Source organism: Natator depressus, chromosome 10 (genome assembly GCF_965152275.1).
Source record: "Natator depressus isolate rNatDep1 chromosome 10, rNatDep2.hap1, whole genome shotgun sequence".
In the NCBI taxonomy this organism is placed as follows: Eukaryota; Metazoa; Chordata; order Testudines; family Cheloniidae; genus Natator; species Natator depressus.
In genome coordinates, this window is record NC_134243.1 from 55,424,643 (window position 1) to 55,449,907 (window position 25,265).

Here is a 25,265-nt window from a genome sequence, read left to right on the forward strand (position 1 = left end):
GAGTCTTATCTTCCGGAAAATTTAAATGGTTTATTCAATAGCTGCTGAGGTTGTAAATGTTTGAGAAATGGCCTGAAGATAACAAACATGAATAAACAGAAATGATTGCATACATTTTATTGTTTTATACTGTAGGATCATAGATGTGCCTGGTGCTTTACAGAGAGACTATAGACATGGTACCTGCTCTGAACAGCTTAACTTTAACATGGGAGTTGCTCCATTGACTGTGTCTTGCCCATCTGTAAAATGTATTTCCCTGGTGGTATGAGGGAAAATACACTAAAGAATGAAATGCACTCTAATACTGCAAAAAGAAAAAAGAAAAGGAGTACTTGTGGCACCTTAGAGACTACTCTGAAATCTAATACTGCAGTGATGCAGGGTCATACACATACCATAGATAACACAATGTTCCTGTGAGGCAAGGGGGTGGTATTCCCATTTTATATCACCTGAACTCTCATTTATCAAACCTTTAAAAACAATTATATTGATAATCCAATGTACTACACTCGAGGACTTCACTAAACTCACTCATATCAATGGCACTTTTTCATCATAACTATTTTACTTCAAAGGCAAAAATAACAATACCTCATAGCTTATGTCAAATAAATCTGTTAGTCTCTAAAGTGCCACAAGTACTCCTTTTCTTCATACTTACATAGTATCTTTCATCCAGAGTGCTTCAGAAATACTAAGTCAGTGTATAGGAGCAATCACTTCCTGTCCCCTGAAATACATGGTTCGTGTACCAAATACCACAGCATTTAGGAGAGAAACAAAGTTACCAACATTTTGCCAGTTAGGTGATAGGTGCTTTAGAATTCTCTGAAAGATGAAATTTGAACAGTACAACATCAGTCCGAAGTCTGGCTGTCGGTCAGAAAGTAGGAAAAGAACGAAATGTCTATGATTTCCCCCTGAAACACTGTGTGGATTTTTTTAATAAAACTTTTGCCATTGCATTTCCATGAATCAGCTGGCCAGCCTCCTCAGTCTAGGAGAAATTGGCTGGAGACTAGCATATGACCACTTTAGTAATCAGCCAGATAACTTCCAGATTTGGGTCTCTTTTACTGCTTTGCATTGTGGGATTAAGTGACTAGGCAAGAGTAAAATTAGGTTAGGTAGACCGTCTCAGAGGTTCTGGGTAGAGCTGAGCACTTTTCCATTTCTAATCCCTATGGCAGTGTTTCTCAACCCACGGCTCATGTGACATCCTCAGGGCCATACAGTACTCCTGAGGGAATTCTGCACCAAAAAAATTAAAAATTATGGGCACAATATTTTAAAATTCTGCAAATTGTATTTGTTAATAAATAAATGTGGCTCCAGCATGGCAGTGGGGAGCACAGGCCACTGGCTGCATTGAGGTGGGAGATCACCCTGAAGCCCCTACTTCCCCTAGTACAGGGACTCAGCAGTGAGGCTGCACCTGACCCTGACACAGTGCAAGGGCTGGGCCTGCCCCAGAAACACCCAGGGGTCCTATCCCTCTGTGGGTGGGCAGGCTCAGCCCAGCAGGAGCCAAGTGTGGAGGGGCTTAGTGTGTGGGGGGAGATCCAGGTGTGGGGTGAGAGGTTTCTGTGTGGGGCAATCTGAGTGTGGATGTCTCAGTGGGAGATCTGGATGTACAGGGGTTCGTTGGGTGGTTCCAGGTACAGGGGCAATGGGACTCTGCAGGGGATCCAGGTGGGTGTAGGGGCTCAGCGGGGGGGAGTCTGGGTGCTGGGGGTGTGGGGCTTGATGGGGAGGGTTCCAGGTGCAACTGGTTGGGGCTCAGTGGCATGGGGGTCTGGGTGTGGGAGCTCATCCAGGGAGGTCCAGTTGTAAGGGGGTAGGGCTTGTCAGGGTAAGGGTTCGATGGTCCTGCTTTATGTGGGGAGCCCCCACATGCCTGACTTCTGCTTCCCCCCGCGATTCCCGTTTTCTTCCCCATCTCATCCCCCTCTCCCCCCTCCCACATTCCCCTCCCCCTGCCCTATTCCATCCCCTTCCTTCCCACTGCCTCTTCCCCCCACCCCCTAGCCCACTTCCCTCATTTCCCCGCTCTTCCTTATCCAGCCTCACCGTTGGCACTCACTGTTGCACAGAAAACAGGAAGGCTCCCAGCACATAGAAGGGGAGCATAACTGTCACTCGGACCAGGAGGTGGCATTCAGCTGCAGTCAGTGGAGCATAGTCCACACACAATCTCCTTCGGCGGGGCAGCTCTGCACTTGCAGAAATGAGAGGAAGAGGAGTGGTACATAACCCAGTGTGCCCCCCATGTCTCGCCTCTGTTTGCGGGGAGGAATCCTCCCCAAAAAACTGTGCCCGGTCGTCGCCCCCCCCAAGCCGTGTGGCTTCCCTTTGCTTCCCTGCTGTTTTCTGCAGGGAAGCACAGGAATTCAGGCCTGGGGGTGGGGTGGGGGTGCGGGTCCTGCGGGCACGCGGTCTTGCAGAATTCCCCCAGGAGTAAGGTAGTACAGTGTACATATATTGCGTGGATGCGGGCCACATAACGCATAGAGAGCTGCATATGCAGCCCACAATGGTAAAGAGGTTGAGAACCATTGTCCTAGGGGTTCATGTTACCCTTTGAAAAAATCCTTCAATTTCAGGTTCAAATGAACCCAGTATTTCCAAGTGAAACTCACTCTGTCTTTGCATCAGCTCATGCAGAAATAAAATTTCATATGGTTTTGCCACAAAAGCATCAGTTGACTCAGATTTTAAAAATATCCATACTTAGCTTTTTGCTGAGTCTCATCTGAGTTCATAATGTAACCCCCTAAAGCCCAGGTAAGTTTATCAGTGTTTCCTGCTTAGCTGCAAACACTTAACATTAGTTGTGAAGGCTGAACAAAAATTCTCTCGTAATTTCAAGAGTGGCTATAGAGTGAATGTGCAGGGTTTTAACTTTGACTGTTTTAATCTTCAAGTGGACAACACCAGAAGTAATCTGTGAGTGGATGTTTGCCTTCGGCACAGTGTCCCCTAGCTGTAACAGAACAGATATAAGACATTCCTGATGTTCCTGGTATTAAGAATTGAGGGCTTAGTTCAGGGGTGGGCAAACTTTTTGGCCCGAGGGCCACATCGGGGTTGCGAAACGGTATGGAGGGCTGGGTAGGGAAGGCTGTGCCTCCACAAAAAGCCTGGCCCCCACCCCCATTCGCCCCCTCCCACTTCCCTCCCCCTTACTGCCCCCCTCAGAACTCCTGACTCTTCCAACCCTCCTGCTCCTTGTCCCCTGACCGCCCACTCCTGGGACCCCTACTCCTAACCGCCCCCCCCGGATTCCACCCCCTATCCAACACCCCCTGTTCCGTGTCCCCTGACTGCCCTGACCCCTATCCACACCCACACACCCTGACAGGCTCCCCGAGACCCCCTACCCATCCAGCCCCCCCACTCCTTGTCCCCTGACCACCCCCTCCTGAGATCCCCGTCCCTAACTGCGCCCCCAGGACCCCACCTCCTTCCAACCCCCCCGCTCTCTGTCTCCTGACCACCCCCCTCGAACCTCCGCCCCATCCAACCGCCCCCTGACTGCCCCCCCCCGGGACCTCCTGCCCCTTGTCCAGCCCTCCCGCCCCGTTACCATGCTGGCAGCAGGACAGGCTTATTGGAAAGCCTGGGAGGTGGGCAGGCACAAGCTGCGCTGCTCGCTTGGCAGCATGGCTGTTGGGGAGGGGCCGTGGACTAGCCTCCCCGGCCAGAAGCTCAGGGGCCGGGCAGGATGGTCCCGCGGGCCAGATGTGGCCCACGGGCTGTAGTTTGCCCACCTCTGGCTTAGTTGTTTGCACTTGATCTGTGAGCATCAGGGAACCTCCACACACTGATGGGTCCTGCCCACATAGTAGGAAGATCAGCAGGCTCCAGGATTTGTCCATAGCGAGGGAGTGGGTTGGAATTATTTCCATCCTAACTGCAAACTGTCTGAAAAGATAATGTGGCCTCAGGCTGTTTTAGCTTTCCTATGAGCCTCTCTTTCCTATTGAATCCCTCCTGTAAGGGCAATTTCTAGAGGCAGCCTGAGGCTCTTAAGGGTTTTGTAATAGGGTCATACTGCTAAAGAGCTGGGGAGAGCAGCAAGAAGCCCCAGAGTATAGAGAGGAACAGAGTCCTCCAGGTGGACAACTTTACTGCCTATACAGCACAATAACCCTCAAAGGAATGAGGTTATCACCTCTGAAATGATATCAGATCCTGCTGGCCTGAGAAACCAATGAAACTTGGGTGAATTAAGGTAGCACAGAAATAACATACTCGGGGAAACTTACATGGAAAGATTTTTACAGAACTTTAACCCTGTAGTCCTGTGGGTCTGATTTTAGTGGAATAATTTATGGTAAACACTGCAATCAAACATTACTATACATTCAGAATATGCCCTTCAAAAGGGTTTGGACTCTTCTAACCCTTCACTTAGATAATACAAAAACTATTTTTATGTTTTTATATAATACAATTTTATTTTCTAGGTTAAATCTTAGTTTGTTTCCTACTGAATTTCACCATCCTCAAAAACCATGAATTAGGAGAAATGTATGAGAACTCTACACATAATTTTGAAAGATGATTCATTTATAGTGGTGACTAATCTAGATAATCTGAATTTAGTGAGTAAAAGGATAATTCCATACAAGCTAAAAATATTAGTTTTGTTTAAGTGTTTAACAAAGTTAAAGTAAAAAGATAACAGGATTTCAGCATGTAATTGATTAAAACTAAATTATTGTACACTGACTTTTTGGCTACAGGCTTTTGTTACAGGCTAAAGTTTTCAAAAGTCTCTAAGTAACTTAAACACTTAAGTCTCATTTTCAAAAGTGACTTAGCAGTTTGGATCCAACAAACAAACCCCTACCTCGACTAGACACTTCGCTACACATGCTTTTCCCCCAGAGAGTATGAGAGAACAACCACCACATGACATATGTTAGTCATGTTGCTTAATGTACTACTGGAAGATGCTCAGATACTAATATGTGCAGGTGGCATTAGAATCTATGTCCAACAGAGCTGAAATCAGTTTTGAAAGCTAGACAGGCATTTTAAAATATTTTAGCATCAGTCTAAAAGTCTGTGCAATAGTCCTTTAACTCCACTGAGACATGAAAAGCTCCAATCCTTATAGAAGTGATGACACTGGTCATGCATAGGATTACTATGTGAACTTTTTTACTTTTGGGGAATAAGATGTAAGAAGTGGGGATTGGAGTAGAAATAGTTATTTCTTGCCATACATCTATTGGCTAAACTGTATGGAACCTGTTACATTTAACGGAAATCAAACTGAACAGTCCCTGCCTAAAGAAACAAAGCTCGTTAAGAAGCGAAGACGGTGAGTGGCTCCTGGGTGTAGCTATTGGTACCATGAGTACATGCCTCCCCAGGCAGCCCACGGCTATGGGACACCTTCACAGCCAGCCGTGCCGCTTCACTGGTTAAAAAACCCCGTTTCACAATATCGCTTGGCCCTGGCGGAGCAGCAAGGGCCAGGGGACGACGAATGAAAAGGAAGAGCCGGGGCCACGGAGGGGGCCGCTGAGAGTGACGCGAAATGAACAAGGCCTTGGCACCAGGGGAGAGCAGCACAGACAGCAGAGCCCGCAACGGGGCGCTCAGCACCGCGGCCAACGCCCCCCTGCCCCTCCAGGGCCCGTTCGCTTCGCTCCGGCTGCGGCTGGGTATCCCCGGCCCGGCCCGGCCCGGCCCGGCCCTGCCCTGCCGCCGGGGGGGTTAGCCAGAGCGCGAAAAAACTGGACCGGAAGTGGTGGTTGCTACGGCAACTCGGGAGAGGTTTCCGCCGGCCAAAGCAAAAGGAGGCGGTGGCTGCGCGGCGTGGTAGCCGGCTGGCCGCGCGGGGAGACTCGTTTCCATGGTGCCCAGCAAGTTCCGGCCCGGCGGCGGCGGCAGGGCCGGGCCCAGCACTGTAGGTGCCGCGAGGGTGAGGGGAGACGATTAGTAGCAGCAGCAGCGGCCGCCGCGGGAGGGGAGGGCGTGGGTCTCGCCAGTGGCAGGTGCGGGGCTTGTGAGCTGGATGCCTCGGATCTTGGCTGCCCCAGGGAGCTTTGTGCCCTTTCCGCCCCCGCCGGGCTCCCTGGTCCCTGACCCACATATCCTGGCCGTCTGCCGCCCAGTGCACGGGCAGTGCCCCGGCACCCTGGGACTATCACCCCTCGTAGAGGCCATGGCTCCATCCCCCCTTCTCTCAGCCTGTGGGTGCGGTCCGCAGGATCGCCCCACCCATGCCCTGGCTCGCTGCCCCTACGAGGCCGTGGCCAGCCCCGCCCCACCTGCCAGGAGACGACGATTCTCCCCCGCCCCGTCTCACGCCGAGGCTGCTCTCCTCACTCTGCTCCTGCACCCGTGGAAACGCAGCCTGGGCAAGCTGCTCCCTTTTGCTAAACGCGAGCCAAAAATTCGTCTTTGTCAGGACTTCGAATGTGTAAATTGCTGTGTTAGTGCTCAGTGGTGTTGTCTGGATTTTTTTTTCTTTTGCATCTCATACCCCTAGAGATGGGGAATTGCGCAGGTGGGCAGGTAGTCACAGCAGCTGCTTGGTTGCCCTTGGATGCTGCTTGCTTGTACCACCGTACATGTGTTTCAGGGAACACCTCAACACCGTGACAGCTTAAAATTTGCCAGGCTGTACAGTACACTAGCTGTGATTATGATCAGGAGGATGGAGTATATTTACATGTACACCTCTACCCCTATATAACGCAGTTCTTGGGTGCCAAAAATCTTACTGCATTATAGGTGAAACCGCGTTCTTTCGAACTTGCTTTGGCCGTGAGCATTTCCGTTATTAATAGTAATTTCCTGCCCCCTGACTCACCCCTCAGAACCCCTGACCCAGCCAACCCCCACCCCCTGTTCCCTGTCCCCTGACTGCCCTGACCCGTATCCACACCCCCGCCCTCTGACAGGCTCCCTGGGACTCCCACGTCCTATGCAACGTCCCCATCCCCTGACCGCTGCCCCCAGAACCTCCGAACCATCCAACCCCCTCTGTCCCCTGACCGCCACCCAAAATCCTCTGCCCCTTATCCAACCCCTCGGCCCCAGCCCTGCAGCATGTTGGAGCCAGACACGCTGACGTGCTGATCCGCTGGAGCACGCAACCCCCCCCCCCAAAGCGCTGCTTTACCGCATTAGACCTGAATTCGTATTATATCGGGTCGCGTTATATCAGGGTAGAGATGTATGTATGTTTCATACTGTGCCCTCTAGGTGTGCGAACTGCTTTGTACATTTCTACTAAACAGTTGTGATTATTTATTTAGAAATGTTTTGGAAGATTAGCTTTAAGCTTTGTAATGTAAATAATAAACATTTTAAAAACCTGATATTTGTCCCTTAAAAAAAGTCTAAGAGGGATATTTTTCCATTTAAAAATGTAACTACCTCTGAGGGGAGAAAAAAAAAGGGTGGTTATTTCAAGCTGGTTTTTGTGTGTGTGCTTTAATGACTAAGACTATGTCTACATTACACACCACTTTCAGTGGGGTGTAGGGTATGTGTAGCTATGTACCTCAGTGAAAAGCCAGCTGCATCCATACTGCAGGTGTATAGCTACATGTCTCAGTGTGAAAAGCTCTAACAGGTGAGTAAGAAGACCTCCCCCGCCGGAGTCTTTCCCTGCTGTGCAGGGAGGTTCCAGCAGCTCCATTGTCGGAGTCTTTCCCTACACTAGGGAAATGCTCCAGCAGCTGGGAGGCAGGGGGACACTACATGACTAAAAATAGCATTCTAGATGGGAAGACACAGCTTGGGTGAGTAGAGAGCACTATAGGGTATGTACTCATATACATAGTCACGCCCCTCCCATGTGTCTTTACTTCACTGATTACACTGCTGTTTAAACCTCTGCTGGGGGGCTATTTGAGTATGTACTCTACATCAGGGGTGGGCAAACTTTTTGGCCCGAGGGCCACATCTGTGTATGGAAATTGTATGGCGAGCCATGAATGTTCACGAAATTGGGGTTGGGTTGCGGGAGGGGATGGGGTTGCGGGTTCTGGAGTGGGGCTGGGAAGAGGGGTTTGGGGTGCAGGAGAGTGCTCTGGGCTGGGATCGAGGGGTATGGAAGGTGGGAGGTGGATCAGGGCAGGGGATTGGGGTGCAGGAGGAGGTCACGGGTGCAGTCTCCAGGCGGCGCTTACCTCAAGTAGCTCCTGGAAGCAGCAGCATGTCCCCCGTCCGGCTCCTACACGGAGATGTGGCCAGGTGGCTCTGCGTGAGCTGCCTCCCCCACAGCTCCCATTAGCCACGGTTCCCGGCCAATGGGAGCTGCAGGGGCAGCGCTTAGGGCGGGGACAGCATGTGGATCCCCCTGGCTGTCCCTATACATAGGAGCCAGAGGGGGAACATGCCGCTGCTTCCAGGAACTGTGCGGAGCGGGGCAAGCCCCAGACCCCGCTCCATGGCAGTAGCTCGAGGGCCGGGTTAAAACATCTGATGGGCTGGACGCGGACTGTAGTTTGCCCACCCCTGCTCTACATACTGCCAAAAGATGCATGCAGTGTAGACCAGAGTTCCAGATGCTGCTTGAGTGTAAAATGGAAAGAAAGTATGATGGGGGTGATCAGTGAGTACAGATTACCATAAATGAATATACTTTTGTCCCTTCTGACGGTATTATCTAAGACAGCCTTCTTTATTGGATGAATTATTATATTTAGAGAATTTCCCTCATTAATAAGGTATATTTAGCCTTTTGTTTTAAGCAGCCAGTTTTTGCAAAATGCAATCTGGTTTTTGTTTTTTTTCAATTTACAGGTTAACAACTGTGGACTTCATCTGGTTCTTCAAACCTCTTCAGTGGCAGAGAGAAATAAGCCGGTAAGATCCAAATATGATTTTTTTTTTAAAATTACTGAAACGCAACTTAGTTATTCCAACTGTATTAGTTAATACAGATGCAAAAATACTCTTGTACTTAGTATGTTGTTTTGTAAAGATTTATTTCTGCCATCGGGGACAGGTGCTATATAAAATAAAAGCACTGGGGTTAATCACTGCTTTGCTATGAACCCAGAATAAGTTTCAGCATCTTGTTGTGCCTCCTTTCTGTTTTTCCTACTGCTCTGGGTGGGGAGTCTATCTGGTGCAGTGCATGTTTTCCAGTTCAGCTGTGCTGGCCAGTGTATTGTGGGGGGTGCAGTCATGTCTCAATTCCCATCTTTTTCCTCTTGCCTATGTGCTTGAGGAAGTGGAAGAGTGGCCAAGTGGAGACTGCTCCCCCTCTAGTACCACTCTCCAGCATGTGTTTGACTCATTATTAAGAAAACAGATTTCTTGTTACTGTATTCAGGCCTAGTACCCTGAAAATAATTGTATATTGCACGTGCAAGATTTGACATTGGAGGCAATCTTTTTTAATCTGCTGAATTCTTGCATTTATATTCTAAAAATAAAGATCTTCAATAGAATTATTTTTTTAATGGATATCTGTTTTATAAATAACACATTTTGGCTGAGATTTTCAAAGCCAGCAAAACAATGTAGACACCCAGTACCTATTAATTTTAATGGGAAGTGGGTGTTCAAATTCTCTAGGCAACTTTGAAAACCTCAGCCTAACTGAAGTACTATTTGTACCTTCTGTCCATTTTCTTGTTGATAATGAAATATTTTAAATGAACATAATTTTATCTAATCTGTGTTAGATATTTATAATATGACTGTTCAATAAACCTGTCATATGAAGTCTTTCTGGTACTTCACAGTGAAATCTGAATATTACTGCCTTATTGAAGTGAATAATACATTTTAACGTGGGGTAAATCTGCTATTAATGATCATTCCCCAGAAAAGAAATATCTATCTTAAATAAATTATAATAACCGTGTTCCAAATTTATACAGTTAACTGTAAAACAATGTGTGTGTTTAAAAATCTTGTTTCACATATATCATATTTTAAACATTGTGTTGCAGTTTGAATTCAGGGTAAATAAAGACCAGTCGTCTTTCCACAACAGGCTCTTGCAACATGATCTGGAAAAAAACTATTCAGGAAAACAAGGTAAAGTTTCCTTTTCTAGTTAACTTCTATAACAGCATTAATTATAGAAAGAAAAAGTGTGACTAGCAAACAGGAACTTATTTCATACACTGAGCACAGTTTGAAAAATAATTATTATTTCTGGCACATGAAAGACTTGACTGTATTCTCATCTTGGTGCATGGCCACAGGGGAGACTAGCTCTAGTTACTATTTTTTGTTTGTTTCAAATTCTCTGTAATAATGTAATATTGGTGGTGTTTGCTGCTTTGCCACGTAATGCTATTTGCCAATTCGTTATTTAGGTAATGTAGTTTTTCATGTAATAATCATGTCTTGCTTTATAAAAATCATAGAAATTGTCCATCATTTCATGGAAACTTTGTAATATTAAATTTGTAGGACAACACAGCAAATTTTGCACTGAAATAGTCTGTGCTGTGTCAGCTTTGAATGATAGAATTTAAATGTTTACAAGGCTGTTAATCCAGCATCTTGGAAAAAGGTTATTTCTCAGTCTTCTGACGCTTTTTAGAAGTACTTTGAAATCAGGAATTTTGTCACTTGCACTACTATCTAGTTATCAGAATATGTAGGGAGAATAAAAGTTTGAGTGTAAACCTGGGTGTCTGACATATCACACACTGTTAATTTGCTGCTTAGCTGAGGAACTAGCTCTTTAACACAATTACAGACCTAGTTTTGGGGAACTAATAGTTTTCTTTTGAATAAGGTTGGGGAAATATGTTAAATATGGGACCATCTACTGTGATGATATCCCTTGATATCAAAAGTAAGAAAGTAACCAATATTCATTTTATGTGAATGTATTATGTTGAGTGTGTGTGTGTGTGTGTGTGTGTGTGATTACTGTCTCCTATTCTATCAGTACCCATAGGCTCCATGAGCTCAAAAAATTCAGACTGTTTCTCCTAAATCTGTTGCAGTGCTTCAATAATTGGGATAGTGAATAGTTCTTTCTGGAGCACTTTGTAACTTTTAACTATCTGTGCCAGAAGAAGAATTTTTTGTTTGTTTGATTGAATTTGTGGTAATTTATATTTTTTCCTCCAGGAGATGGAAGATTATTGACCCCTTTGGTGCGTAATAAGCAAGTGTACATCCCAGTAGCAGCCAATTTGGCAGACCTTTCTGGTCTGGAATTGAAACAAGGTGCAGGCTGTCTATCAACATTTGGAGATTCTTCTATTCATACTCCTACAAAATCCAGAACCCGACAGGGCTGTCATAGCGCTGGTCCAAATATTTCAGGTAACTATGGAGACTAGTCTGTGTTGATAAGTAGTCCAATTTTTTTCTTTCTAATTATGTGTCTTATGGAAAAGTTATAGGTTACAACTTCTTATGCCTCTCCAGTTGCCAGTATGTGTGGCTAATCAGAAAGCACTGGCTGCTAATCCTTTGTTTTTGTATTACGAGTATCAGAATGAGCCTTATCAATAAATTGTTAGTTATAGCTTTACATTAAAAGGACCTCTTTTCTTAAATATAGATTTCTTCTTCTTCTTCTTCCCTAAGTTTTGTATTGTCTGTATGAACCATTGTCCAATATTATACCATACTCCACGCAGGCTTCCTGTTACGTTTCAGATTGTTTTTCAAGTCTTTGATCTTTCATGTATTGGTCCAAACAATTAAATTAAACTTATTTAATTTTCTCTTTGGTCCTATCTATTCATTATATCCCCCCCATGTCATTATTGCTTTTTTTGGGGGGGGGAATATCTTATTCTCCCTCTCTGCTCCCCACAAAGAAATAAAAACGAAGTTTGGGTTGCTCCAGGAATTTAGCATGAAAATTAGGGGAAAGTGCCGAAAGTGTTATGTTTTTAAACAAGAATCCTACCTAATCACAGTATTCATCAGTATGTCTAGTCCAGGGGCAGGCAAACTTTTTGGCCTGAGGGCCACATCAGGTTTCCAAAATTGTATGGTGGGCCGGTTAGGGGAGGCTGTGCCTCCCCAAACAGCCAGGCATGGCCTGGCCCCCGACCCCTATCCGACCAACCCTGCTTCTCGCACCCTGACGGCCCCCTCGGGACTCCTGCCCCATCCACCACCCCCGTCCCCTGACGGCCCCCGCCCCTGACAGCCCCCCACCGCCCCATCCAACCCTTCCTCTCCTTCTGACTGCCCTCCCGGGACCCCTACCCCCATTCAACCCCCCTGTTTCCTGCCCTCTGACCACCCCGACCCCTATCCACACCCCCAGCCCCGACCACCACCTCAAACTCTCCTGCCATCTATCCAACCCTCTCTGCCCCCTTACCTCGCTGCCTGGACCACTGGCGGTGCTACAGCCATGCCGCCGCACAGCACAGAGCACTGGGTCAGACTGGGGCTCTGCAGCTGCGCTGCCCCAGGAGCTCGCAGCCCCCCCCCCCCCGCCACCCAGAGCATTGCGCCAGCAGCGCAGTGAGCTGAGGCTGCGCATGGGGCAGGGGCTAGCCTCCTGGGCCAGGAGCTGGGCTGGAGGGTCCCATGGGCCGTAGTTTGCCCACCTCTGGTCTAGTCTGACTTTAGGTTTAAAACAAAAAGGAATGAACTTTTTGATGTGTCAAAGAAACTATTCTTTGTTGCTTCTTTCAAACTTTCTTCCTCACCCTAACCCCAATTTAAACTTATTTTAATTATAAGGGAAGGAGGAATTCGTGCAATCAGCTATAGGACTTGAGCCCCCATTCTTATCGGGGGTGGGAGTATGGGCACAGTGAGCTATTTCAGAAGAACAGTTTTTTGGTGAATGGTTCTCCAAATAAGTCAGAGGTTTGCAGGCTGCTTTGGTTTTGTATGTGTTTTAATGAATTTTAAGTCCCTTCTCCTCCCCGCCAATTATTTAACTATTAAGTACAGTATAGACTCCAGAGTAGCCAATTAAATTATGTCATCAAAATAGCCCTTCCTTTCTTTCACCATAACAGAGGGAGACATAGGGCCCATTCCTATAAGGTGCTGTGAACTCCTGACCGTGTGAATAATTCCATTCAGCACTTACTTGACTGGACCTTATAATGTGAGGCTGCTTCATTTTATTGTATTTTTAAAATTAAAATATCATCATCCACACCCACATGACATATTTCCCCCTTTAAAAATATGCCTAACTTCAGGCATAGCCAGTTATAGGCTTAGAATTGGGGTGAAGTAAAATAAAATTCTTCTAGTTCACCTCTGTTTCATTTGGAAGATGTCTTCCTCAGAGTTCAGATATTGCAGTTAAATCCATGAATGCAAAACTGTAATCCGATGTCTGAATGATTCTGGAGCATTCTAATACAAATAAAGGTAACTTCAAGCAGGTTCCAAATTTACAACATACTATAAACAATCAGTTGGTATCAAGCTGTGTAAAATCAACCAAATTAATAGTTACGTTTCTAAAAGCATATGTATAGTATGGTTGTAGTAACTTATAAATAGCACAAGAGAAAACATGGGTAAACAGTCATTCTAATATAAACACTGGGTAGAGTCAATTAAGTACCATGATGGAGTTCTAACATACATGTGAACAATGCATATCTTTTAATTTTTGGCACATAGGAATATTCCACCTTTATTCTGCAGAATTAGTAAAGCAACTTTTAAAATTTCTAATTCAAGTTATTTTTTGTATGATTTTCTAATAGATAACATAAATTTTGGGAGCAGTTCATCAATCACAGCATTTCCCATTCTGCATCGTGCTGCTGATGAAAAAATACTGAATTCTGATAGGCTGACCCTTGAAAGGTGAGTAATGTTCCAATAAGATATATTTGAGAATGGTATGTTGTGTAGATGAGAAAAATGTGCACTGCACTGCACTTAAAACTTCAATGTAATTTATCATAAATTTGACAAATATTCCATTCGTGCCTGGTCTCAGTTTGAGAGCTAACTTTTTTTCAGGGTTGACAGATATCTTTTTTGTTGTATTTGAATGGGCAAACTTTTGCAGTTTAACTCCTTGTAGTTTGGTCTATAATTTCAATTCTGACATACCAGAATCTTTAAACTAAAGACAGTCTCTATTATTATTAATTAGTATTATTCAACTAATGCCCAGAGGCCCCAATTAAAATTTGGCCCCCATTTTGTTAGATGGTACAGAGATATGAAGACATGGTCCATGTTGGCCTCCATTGCTGTGGTGGCTGAGTACTACTAAAAATTTGTTCTCACAACACTCCTCTGAGGTAGAGAAGTATGGTTATCACCATTTTAAAGATGAGGAACCAAGGCACTGAGAGGTTAAATGAGTTACAGCTGGTCACATAGGAATTCTGTAGCAAAGCCAAAAAATAAACCCTAATTTCCTGAGTCCTAGTCCAATGCATTGACCATAACATTCTTCCATATAGATAATTATTCCCTCTTGTTAAGATGCTCAAGAGATGTCCCAAAAGAAAAAGTATGCATAAAGATCATGATTAACTCAGAGTCAGGCAATGAAAGGAACGTGATCATGCATCCTGGACCTCATTCTGTCATAATAATCTGCTTTGGAGAAGCTGAACAGCCTTCCTTCCTTCCAAGACGTTCCCTTTCCCCCTTCTCCCAGATTTGGTGGTGACACATCAGAAATGTTCTGGCTTACATTAACACTAAAAATGATTCTGCTGTTTTCTGGCATCAGTAACAAGGAGCAGGCACTGATGCACCAAGGGGTCTGAATGCCAGAGAGACGTGAGGTGAGGACAGAACACCCTAGCAGGAACACCCTAGCTTGGGCACCAGTGTACAGAGAAATATTTAGTAAAACACTTAGGAAGCTGCACAAAGAAAGCTGGTTCATGCATTGCTTATGGTTTTACAAGAAAAATACTGTGCTGAAACATGGAGGGCAGGTGCTGTGGAAGATACTGAAACACTGGAGAGAAAGCATGTCACAGCGTGAGTGAACATGTCAAAATATGCACTGGCGCTCCCCAGCTGGTGTCAAAACCCTAGGTAGAAATTGAAGCCATTGCTAAAAGCTAGTGGAGTGTCCTGCAACTATCTTTTGTCCAACAGTCTGGAAAAAATGGTGACAAGTCACAGCAGAATTTGTGAATTTTGCAAAATCTTAATTTTATATAAATTTGTTTAAAGGAGAATTTTTCTGTTCTCTAGTGCAAACTTGTTTTGATTCTTCCATCCCTAATAGATGCCTTATAAATGGGCATCCCATCTTTAAATTGTAAAAATACTATATTTTGCTCCTTTTCATGTAAATGGTGTTGAAGTCCTGCATTAATGATGCATAATTCTTTTACAAGTCAAGTTCCTAACTAATGGTAAGATTAGAAAAATTATCTACACATTCAGGGTAAAACTCTGGCCCCATTGAGGTCAATGGGAGTTTTGTTATGGTTAGCAGGGCCAGGATTTCACCCTCACTTGTTAACTTGTCTGTCGGGTTTTATGAATTTCTGGGCTAACACATTGTGACTATGAGGTCATTTCTGGCTACATAACTATAGTGGCGTAAGTTTTAGAATAATAATAAAAAAGCAAAGGTCTTAAAAATGAAATAGTAAAACAGGATAAATCCCTAGCCTGCAAAAGTTTATATCCCAGCATGTAGCTACTCCCAGAAGGAGTCCCATGAGTTCAGTGGGATTCCTCCTAGAAGCCACTATCAGAGGGGCTGTAACCCTTTGCAGCACCACACCCACAACTTGTTTTACTTTTGTGTATAGCCTAGATTGGTTTTGTTTTTACTTGTCATATTTAATGTGTATTGTTGCATTTATTAGTTTTATAAAGTAAAAGTTCAATAAACCAATGAATACCCCCCAAAATATTAAAAGGATAGTTTTTGATTGGCATTAGTATAAATATGGACTGCTGATATGGTATCTAGGCAGCCACTGGCTGTTGGAAGATTAAAATGTTGACACAAAGGGGCTGATACTGAGATGATGACTCTGTAGCAACACTGCTGAGTAACAAGTAAATAAATGATGATTAAAAGAAAGGCTTTAGGAAACATTTTGAAGCCTCTGGCCATATTTATTAATACAATTTGGTGCAAAATTTATATATTGAGTTTAGTTAACATCACGTAGTTCTAACAGTTCTTAAAATAAATGAAGTTTAACAATATAGTGCAATGAAATGACTTTATTCTATGTGTTTTATTATCAGAGTAGTTCAGATTATTAAAAGAACACTAAATACAAAACAAAAATGGAATATTGAAAATTGTCATGATCTCTTCAGGATTCTTTGGTATAATTCACATTTGCACAATATTTTTACAAATATATTTAATTCCTACTAGGGAGAGTTTGTTTTATGACCTACTTTACGTTTTTTAATTTTCTAATAATGGATTACAAAATTATTACTTACAATCTTTCTTTTTCAGGCAAAAACTGACAGTTTGTCCAGTTATCGATGGGGAAGAACATCTTCGCCTGTTGAACTTCCAGCATAACTTTATAACTCGGATCCAGAATATCTCTAATCTGCAGCATCTTATTTTCTTAGATTTATATGATAATCAGATAGAGGAAATAAGTGGGCTTTCAACTCTGTGGTCTCTACGTGTCCTCCTGTTGGGGAAGAACAGGTAACAAAAGTTCTTTTGAATAGATCTGTATATTTTATTTATGGTGTAACACCTGTAGCCTGCATCATATCTGTTCTTTTTAAAGTTCCTGATTGTCAGATTAGTTATGAGAGCTGCAAACTGTTTCATTCGTCTCTGTTAGGACCAATGTGGAGCATGGTGCTGGGATTTTTCATTTTTCCAAAATGCCACAAAACTCAGCATTTTTGCTATGGAATTTGGCATTTTGTCTGCAGCCAGATGTTGAAAAACTTTTATATCCCTATGTTGCCAGGAACTGCCTGCTGGTGACTCTTGTTCTCTAGTTTTCCCCACAAGAGGGCGTTAATTGAATTACAGTGCATAATCCCTGCACTGTTTGATGTATCCAGGTAGCAGGGGGTTGGAGAGCCAAGCGCTGGAGTTCAGCTTGCAGCTAGAGAGTGGAGGGAGTGAGAAGTGTAAGCCAAGTGGAGAATAGCACAGTAATGAAGTCCTAGGGAGTAGTGGAAAGGAGCTTCAGAAGTTGCCTACAGTCTCCCCTTTTCCTGGCATATATTGGAGGAAGGAGAGTGGAGGCTACAGGAATGGAGCTAAACGGCTCGGGCTCTATGCTCTATAGTTTTAAAAAATTGTCAAAATAATAATGACAAGTGGTAAATGAATAAGTATTTTTAACTGAGATGTGCATGGTTTTGTATGAGTAAGGGAGGATGCGAATGCGAGGTATTTCATGATGGTAGAATAAATGATTCAGTGAAATTTAGGGTTTGCTGATGTGAAATTGGGTCCCATTGTGCCACTGTGTCTGGGGACTTGAATATAGCTTTCTGATACAATGGAGTGGCTACACCACATTTAAATATGGAGGAGCAGACTAGTAAGTAGAGCTAAATAATATGGGATCTTGGGATCTTGAGTCTGATAGTGCTTCTAATTATACAGTTCTGTTGACAGTGTAACAAATAAGTTAAAAGTTGAAATATTAACAATTTATATTGTAATACAGGACAATGGATATTGCAAGGAGTGCACAAATTCAGATCTATGCAAGAATTTTTAGCAATTTCTATTGACGTGCTCACTTTCAGTAAAATTGTTATTTTTTTAAAAGTAAACTAGTTTATCTGCATGATTCTGAGAACAAATTTCAGAGTAACAGCCGTGTTAGTCTGTATTCGTAAAAAGAAAAAAGAAAAGGAGTACTTGTGGCACCTTAGAGACTAACCAGTTTATTTGAGCATGAGCTTTCGTGAGCTACAGCTCACTTCATGAGCTGTAGCTCACGAAAGCTCATGCTCAAATAAACTGGTTAGTCTCTAAGGTGCCACAAGTACTCCTTTTCTTTTTTCTTTTTTCTGAGAACAAAGGCTGGTTTAAGTTCACAGCTCCCGAAGTTATGTGGTTACATCAGAATCTTGGCTTTCATTTAAATGTAAAAATAATTTTCTAGCCCTCTGTTTTCTGGCACTCATGGTTGTAAAGAAAAACTTGAAAATGTGACCCAAATATAACTTGTGCAGTGACAGCTAGTTGACTTTGCAGTCAGCCTGAAACACAAGCTTTGAGAGAGGTGAACTGCATCTCAATAGGGTGTTAACTTCAGGACCCACTGTTCTGAGGTGAGGGGGAGCCTGAGGTGGGGGGGAAAATGGGAGTCTTAAGCTGCTACCCTCCTTTCTGCCACAACCATTCCAAGAGGAAGTGGTGGCCATAGCATGGGAGCGGGAGCATGGGGACAGAACCATTGTGGGGTCTCTGTTGTACCTAAGGCATACATTGCTCCAGTACAGCCCTGCTGAAAAGTGCATCTTAAACCTGAAGAAATTAACTAACACAATAGGGCTTGGCATCTTTGATGCTAAATGACTAAAGCCTGAGTGGGCGAACCAATTAGTCCTATTTTGTGATCTTTTTGTTTTTTTTATGTCCTGCAGTAATACAAGGGTGTGTGCTGTGGAATGAAAGATTCTATTCCTCTATAGTAAATTGCCTTTTATTTTTTTTAAGGATTTTTTTAGATCACTATGATTTTGGTGCTATTTAGTAACATCTTTAAAACATTTATTCATGTTTGCTTTTGCCATTTAATCTGTGGTTATGCTCTTTGAGAAAGGGAGTATATGTACTGGAATGTAAAATATTTCATATAAAGCAAGGTACTTTCTAACTATGGTATTTGTCTACTGAAGCTTTAGGGTTATATATGATCTTGCCAGTGATCTTGCATGGGGCTTATACTTTTTTATGATTAGCTATTGTCAGGACGACAGTATTAAACCCCTTTCTGCTGAGCCCCTAGATGGTGTCCCTAGCCTCCATGCCATGACAGAACCCTGAACCATGACCCCTCAACTGGCTGAACACCAGCCTTAGTGCTCAAGCCTTTAGCCCCACAGCAGCCATCAGGGGCCTGGCTGGACAGACAGCATTCTCATAGGATATCTGGGCTATATAAAGATCCCAGCCGGAAGAGGAAGCTGTCTGAGCAACAGGCTATTGCCTTGCCTTGATACTTTTGCATAAGCTTATCTTACTGCCTTGCTGCCTTGCCTGACCCTGCCTAGCTGCCTTGCTGTGTTGCCTGACCTTGAGTTGTCAGCTCATTGCCTTAACCTGCTGACCCAGCCCCTTGGATTGGATCTCCTGACTAGTGACCTCTGCAAGAACTCTGACCAGTGCCCTGGACTGCCTCTGATACCAATTGACCTCTTGGCTGCCCACCACCTGTGCATACTTGACCACTGCTCTGGACTGCTACTAGCCCGCTTTGGCCATCGTGCATTACAGCTATGCTATGTGTTAACAGAGCAGAACACACATTGCATATGCTAAAGCAGCAAACATTCAAGTATTTTCTGTGCAATTCTTAATTGTAGAACCAAAACAAAACCAATCAACCAACTAACAAAATTTCAGAGGAGTGAAAAATTGTTTTATGATATGAATAGTTTGGCTGTCAAAAATCTTAATAGAAATCTTTAGGATGAAACTTCAGAGACCTGAACAAGTCTCTTGTGTATCAGGTTAGGGCTAAAATATATTAAATATATTATTTCATAAATAAACAAGACATTTTACTTTTATATTCAAGATTGCAGCTGTACAATACTTTTTTTAAAAAACATAAAATTACTTCAGGACATAATCAATCCTCAGAGGTCTCTAGAGTTCACAGTTTTAACTTTAGGCTAATATTCACCAGCAAAATATGCTGGAGGCATAAAACATAGTTAAGAGTGAGCCTGTCTTTCAACTTGCATTTGGGCCTTTTCCCTTCATGATACTACTAGCTATGATTTCTGATACACTATTCATAATACTTACGCACAGCTGAGGTATGCTCGTCTGGGCAGAACACTGAGATTAAGAGTGTTCCTGCACTGTAGGATATATATCAGAGGTGGACAAACTCCAGCCCGCGGGACCCTCCGGCCCGGCTCCTGAGCTCCTGGCCCGGAAGGCTAGCCCCTGGCCCCTCCCCTGCTGTACCTCCTCCTGCACAGCCTCAGCTCACTGTGCTGCCGGTGCGATGCTCTGGGCGGGGGGGCTGCGAGTTCCTGGGGCAGCGCAGCTGCAGAGCCTGACCCGGTGCTCCGTGCTGTGCGGCGGCACGGCTGTAGTGCCGCCAGCCACTGGTGCTGCAGGCAGCGCAGTAAGGGGGCAGTGGGGGTTGGATAGAGGGCAGGAGAGTTTGAGGGGGTGGTCAGGGCCTGGGGGTGTGGATAGGGGTCGGGGCGGTCAGAGGGCGGGAAATAGAGGGGTTGAATGGGGGCTGGGGTCCCAGGAGGGCAGTCAGGAAGGAGAGGAGGTTGGATGGGGTGGTGGGGTTTCCGGGGGGGTGGTCTGGGGAGAGGGAGCAAGGGGTGGTGGATGGGGTAGGAGTTCTCGGGGGGGGCCATCGGGGTGAGAAGCAGGATAGGGGTCGGGGGCCGGGCCACACCTGGCTGTTTGGGGGAGGCACAGCCTCCCCTAACCGGCCCTCCATACAATTTTGGAAACCTGATGTGGCTGTCAGGCCAAAAAGTTTGCCTGCCCCTGATATATATGTTAGCACTTCTGATTGGCACTCCCTGTTCCTCCTGGAAATTTAAGAGAGAGTGGAGGCCTTTTAATTAGAAAATGAGTAGGACTTCTAAATCATTGTCTGGGGAAGGGAACAGGGAGAGGGAGACAGGGGACAGAATAAAAATTTAAGGGGTTGCCTGAACAATATCCCATAGGGAAGAAGGGCCATAACAAAAGAACAAATGCATGACGGATATGTACTCATGTTGCTTAATGCACTGCTGGATAATGATCAGATGTTACAGTGATGAGCTTGATATAAAAACTTGTATAGAATAGATGTGGATGGGCAGAAAGTCCACATTTAACTCAAAGGAAAGAGATGTGGCAGATCTAAGCGGAGAATATGGCAAGAAAAATGGAGCAGGAAAAATAAATGAGGTGAAAGAGAAGACAGAATGGAGAAGACAGGTAGCAGATACAAGTATATCCCAATGGCATATCTATTATGAGGATTTTCTACTTTCCTCTGAAGCATTTGGTATTTGGTACTGACCCACCTGGACCTTTGTTCTGATCTAATATGGAAATTCCTGTGTTCGTAAGTAAGATGAGCAAGAAACAAAAAGTAAAGACACAGAAGTAGAGATGCAGAAAAATAAAGAAGAAGGAAAAGAGAAACCTCAAAAATCAAAGGAAATCATGGAAAAGTGTGCTAAATTTTATAGAGACTGAAAATTGTGAAAAGAAGAGTCTAGAACAATGCAATGCAAGATCACAAATGACAAACATTAGGGGGGAAAAGGACCAAGAGTAAGATAATGGTGAGGGTGGGGATGTGAATGTGGCATTCAGGACAGTGATTGATTATAAATGGAAAAGATGTATTTGATTGCGTTTTAAAAATATTTTTTATGGTGTGTTGGGAAAATTTCAGGTTTTAGTAAAAACAGTCAAAAACCTTAGGCTTACTGAGGGTCTTAGAAGTCTGAGTTCTGTGTTTTGTTTTTTAGTTTCTTCTAATCCTTAGCCACCAACTTCATGCTGTTGCCCAATATTTTTTACATTTGGGAACTGCTGACATCTGTCCTTTGGGAACCTGTATATAGTATCAAGAGGAACACAAAAATCAAACAGAAAAATGTGATTTATGCAATAAATAAGCCTTTTGATTTTGCTTGTTACTGAAAAATACAACCAGATGGGAATTTATGTGGAAAATATTTAAGCTTTGTATAATATTTCTGAAAGCATATTGGGGAAAGGGGAAGAGCTCATTTTTTAACAATCTAAATTTATTGTAAACTAATCAAAGATCTAATGAAGCTGCAGAATGCCTTTTTGGCTTGTAAAAGGGAAGCCCAGTTTCTTCATCTTTTTTTGAAGAATAGAAATCCTAGACTTTTTCTGAACTACAGCAGGTTTGTCGCATGTGGTAAATAAAACAGGGAATAAAAAAGAACCAGTTAGTAAGTACAGAAATATCATTTTAGCGCTTTCTGTTGTAAATGAAAGAAATCAGGTCAGATTCTGACCACAATTTTATCAGTGTAAATTAAAGTTGTTCGGTTTACAGTAGAGCCTCAGAGTTACGAACACCTTGGGAATGGAGGTTGTTTGAAACTCTGAAATGTTCATAATTTTGAACAAAATGTTATGGTTGTTCTTTCGAAAGTTTACAAATGAACATCGACTTAATACAGCTTTGAAACTTTACTATGCAGAAGAAAAATGCATCTTTTAACCATCTTAATTTAAATGAAACAAGCACAGAAAGTTTCCTTACCTTGTCAGCTCTTTTTTAAACTTACCGTTTTTTTTAGTAGTTTACGTTTAACACAGTACTGTACTGTATTTGCTTTTTTGTTTTTGTATCTCCGCTGATGCCTGATTGTTCCAAAGGGGGTGTGTGGTTGACTGGTCAGTTTGTAACTCTGGTGTTCGTAACTCTGAGGTTCTACTGTAAATTGAATTCGTTTACATCAATGTAATTGATAACAGATTCTGGCCCATCAGCATAGGAATGAATCTGTTTCAAAACTAAACCTAGAATGTCAGTTAATTTAAAGTATGCAAATATACAAATATGAAGTTTTCAGTGGAGTAAATGCCTCCACAGTTTTAGGATTGTGAAGTTAAATTTCTTTCACTCTTAAGCACTGTACGCATGGCTGGATATCAGGTTTCAAGAAAAGATATAAGCTTGCGATCTTAACACTTTACTTTGCTTAGATGAGGCATCATATTTAGTAGGAATTCTCTGGATTAACTGGATTAACTCTGAATTCTCCTAGGTATCAATTTCTGTACGCTATTAGGTTCTCAATGTTAATGGCTTTTCTCTGTGGGAGATGCTAGAAGTCGTCTACTTCAGATCAAGTTTTGTCTCAGATCTGGCGTTCAGGTCAGGTCTTTTTTTGATTTTGGTCAAACCTGTTCAGGGAATACTGGGTGTTAGTTTTAAAGAAATTAATCACTTAGGGGCTTCTGTGCCAAAGAAGATTTATTAAGGAGTTTCCTCTCTGGTGCCTTGGACACTGAACTACCTTTCAATGAGATAAGGTGAGAGTTACCAGTCTTTCCCAGTAGTTGTTCACTTTCGCTAACTGCCCAGGTTTGCCAGTCTGCTGTTTCTGTTTGTCTCTTTATTAGATGGTACTATGTTGCGGGAATTCCTGGTTCTGACTTTTTTTTTCATCTCCTCTCTGAATCTTAAAGTTCTCTCTCCCCTTTGTCCCCTCAGCTCAAACCAAATCTCAGTTTCTCCTATGACATGGATACTTTTTTACTGTACTGATGAGGGTGGAATCTACATAAACATAAATCAGTTGAGTTTGAATGGAATGAAAATAGAGAAGGGCCTTGGGTTATAAGCCACCAGGCACCATTCCAGGAAGTTTCCATGGAAACACTCATTAAAACAGGTGTTTTATCTGTCTTACCCTCATCTTCCTTTAGCGGTTTAAAAAAATTCAGAAAGACACATAGGAGCAACAAATTTAACCCTTTTCTTTCTGGAACTGGAGTGGTTGTTTCTACAAACAGAAGGCCTTCATTCACATGTACACCAGTTAAAAGGAGGTTTTTTACTTGTTGATGCTTGGTTGAGCTATTTTATGTTTTATTTGTGAGATTATTAAATCTCACTAGGATAAATTCATCTTTGATATAACTCAGCAATGATGATGGAGCTAGGCTGTAAACAATAAATCTGGCCTATCATGTTTAGGCATCATATTTTATACTTTTTCTCAAAAACTTCTTTAACTTTGCAACAGTGGTAATAATACACACAATCAGGATATCAAATGTGATGAAACAATCTGTCCAAAGTACAGTGCTTTTCTAAGAATATCACATTAAAACAACAACAAAATTGTATTGACATCCAGGGACACACAATACAAAACTAAAACTTAACCGAAACAAAAATTAGAACCCTGTCCCAAATGTTTTTAAATAATCAAAAATTGGGCAAGCTGTCTACAGATTAACTTTTATGTATTTTGGAGAAACATAGTAAGGCTTGTGTATTGGCTAAAAATAATAATAAGATTTTTGCCATTTTTATTAAGAATAATAGTTGTTTTTTTAAAAAGTCCAAAGATTTAGTCTTAGAGAGTGAGTCCTCCATTTGTTCACATTAATTCAAGAATGGGACCCATCTCTTTAATAATCATGTATTAATTGCATGTAATATCAGTTAATCTTTCCATAATAATTATATCCCACGCTTCAGTCACCCAAAATGAGGTTGAGAGCATTTTGTGTTTTTCCCAAAATAAGTCTGTCATGCCAAGGGGAGAGGTTGCCTTTCCTTCTTTGCTGAAATATATTTTCTCACTTGAGTTTTCTCAACTGCAGGGTCCCAGGAAAACTCAACCTTTGTAATTTTTTTCTTAAATGAGAGGATACTTCTAATCAGAAAGCTTGAGGAAACCATAACAGTCCCACTAAGTACATAAGTGTTCCACTTTTCCCACATTTATACCAATGTTTATTAAAGACTGCTATATTTATTCTTTTCTTTTACTATTAAGATGGGCCAAAACCTGAACTATGTTTCTGTATCCCTCCTCAGCTAAAACTGGATCATAGCTGAGCCATCCCGATATTCATTTCTTTTTGCAAAAGATATAACTGAAGAAGGTTCTGTAAAACCAAACCTATTCTATTTTTGTATAATGAACTTTCCATTCTTGCTGTCTTCTCCAGATGTCCACTCTTAACAGATGTTGAAAAGGAACTTGCAAAAAGCCAGTTTAGGCTCTAACATGCTGTGAGCATTGGCCATTTCCTTTCTAAATACCCATTGGGTGCACATTGCTCCATCAAGTTCTGTTCCATTTTTTCCAGCTGTTGGTGTTCTGAACCACTTTGCATTTGCTTTAGTATTGTTCAGTGTTTTCCTTTGTATTTAGCTTTTGTAGGAATAGTTTAGTCTTAATTTTGTTAGGTTTTTTATTTTAAAAAGTTAAAGCTGATCTTGCCAAAACCAGCGTCGTGCCAAAAACAGTATGTGATGTTGTCATAATAGATTTGTTACTAGCAAGCACAGTACACTTTTTCAATCCTTCCCTTCCACTCTTCCAGAAAAAAGGTCTCATTTGGACCTTTTGTTTCTGAGCCTGGCTTCTTTAAACAGGTCAGTATTAATTTTTCACTCAGTGTATAGGCTGGAAGAAAGTTTTTCTCTAGTTATTGCCAGAAG

At 42.9% G+C, this 25,265-nt stretch overlaps 1 protein-coding gene across 2 annotated transcripts in view; it reads left to right on the plus strand.

Moving 5' to 3' along the window:
- Positions 1–5,759: 5,759 nt before the first annotated feature.
- Positions 5,760–25,265, plus strand: part of LRRC49 (leucine rich repeat containing 49) — a 120,255-nt gene continuing 100,749 nt past the window's right edge. The window contains exons 1-6 of one of the 2 annotated variants that reach the window (XM_074966223.1): positions 5,760–5,944; positions 8,782–8,844; positions 9,942–10,029; positions 11,083–11,280; positions 13,659–13,761; positions 16,364–16,567. In XM_074966223.1, coding sequence (XP_074822324.1) covers positions 5,876–5,944; positions 8,782–8,844; positions 9,942–10,029; positions 11,083–11,280; positions 13,659–13,761; positions 16,364–16,567 — 725 coding nt within the window. In that variant the 5' untranslated portion in view covers positions 5,760–5,875. The remainder of the gene's footprint in view (positions 5,945–8,781; positions 8,845–9,941; positions 10,030–11,082; positions 11,281–13,658; positions 13,762–16,363; positions 16,568–25,265) is intronic. The other variant, XM_074966224.1, reaches the window with a different exon arrangement.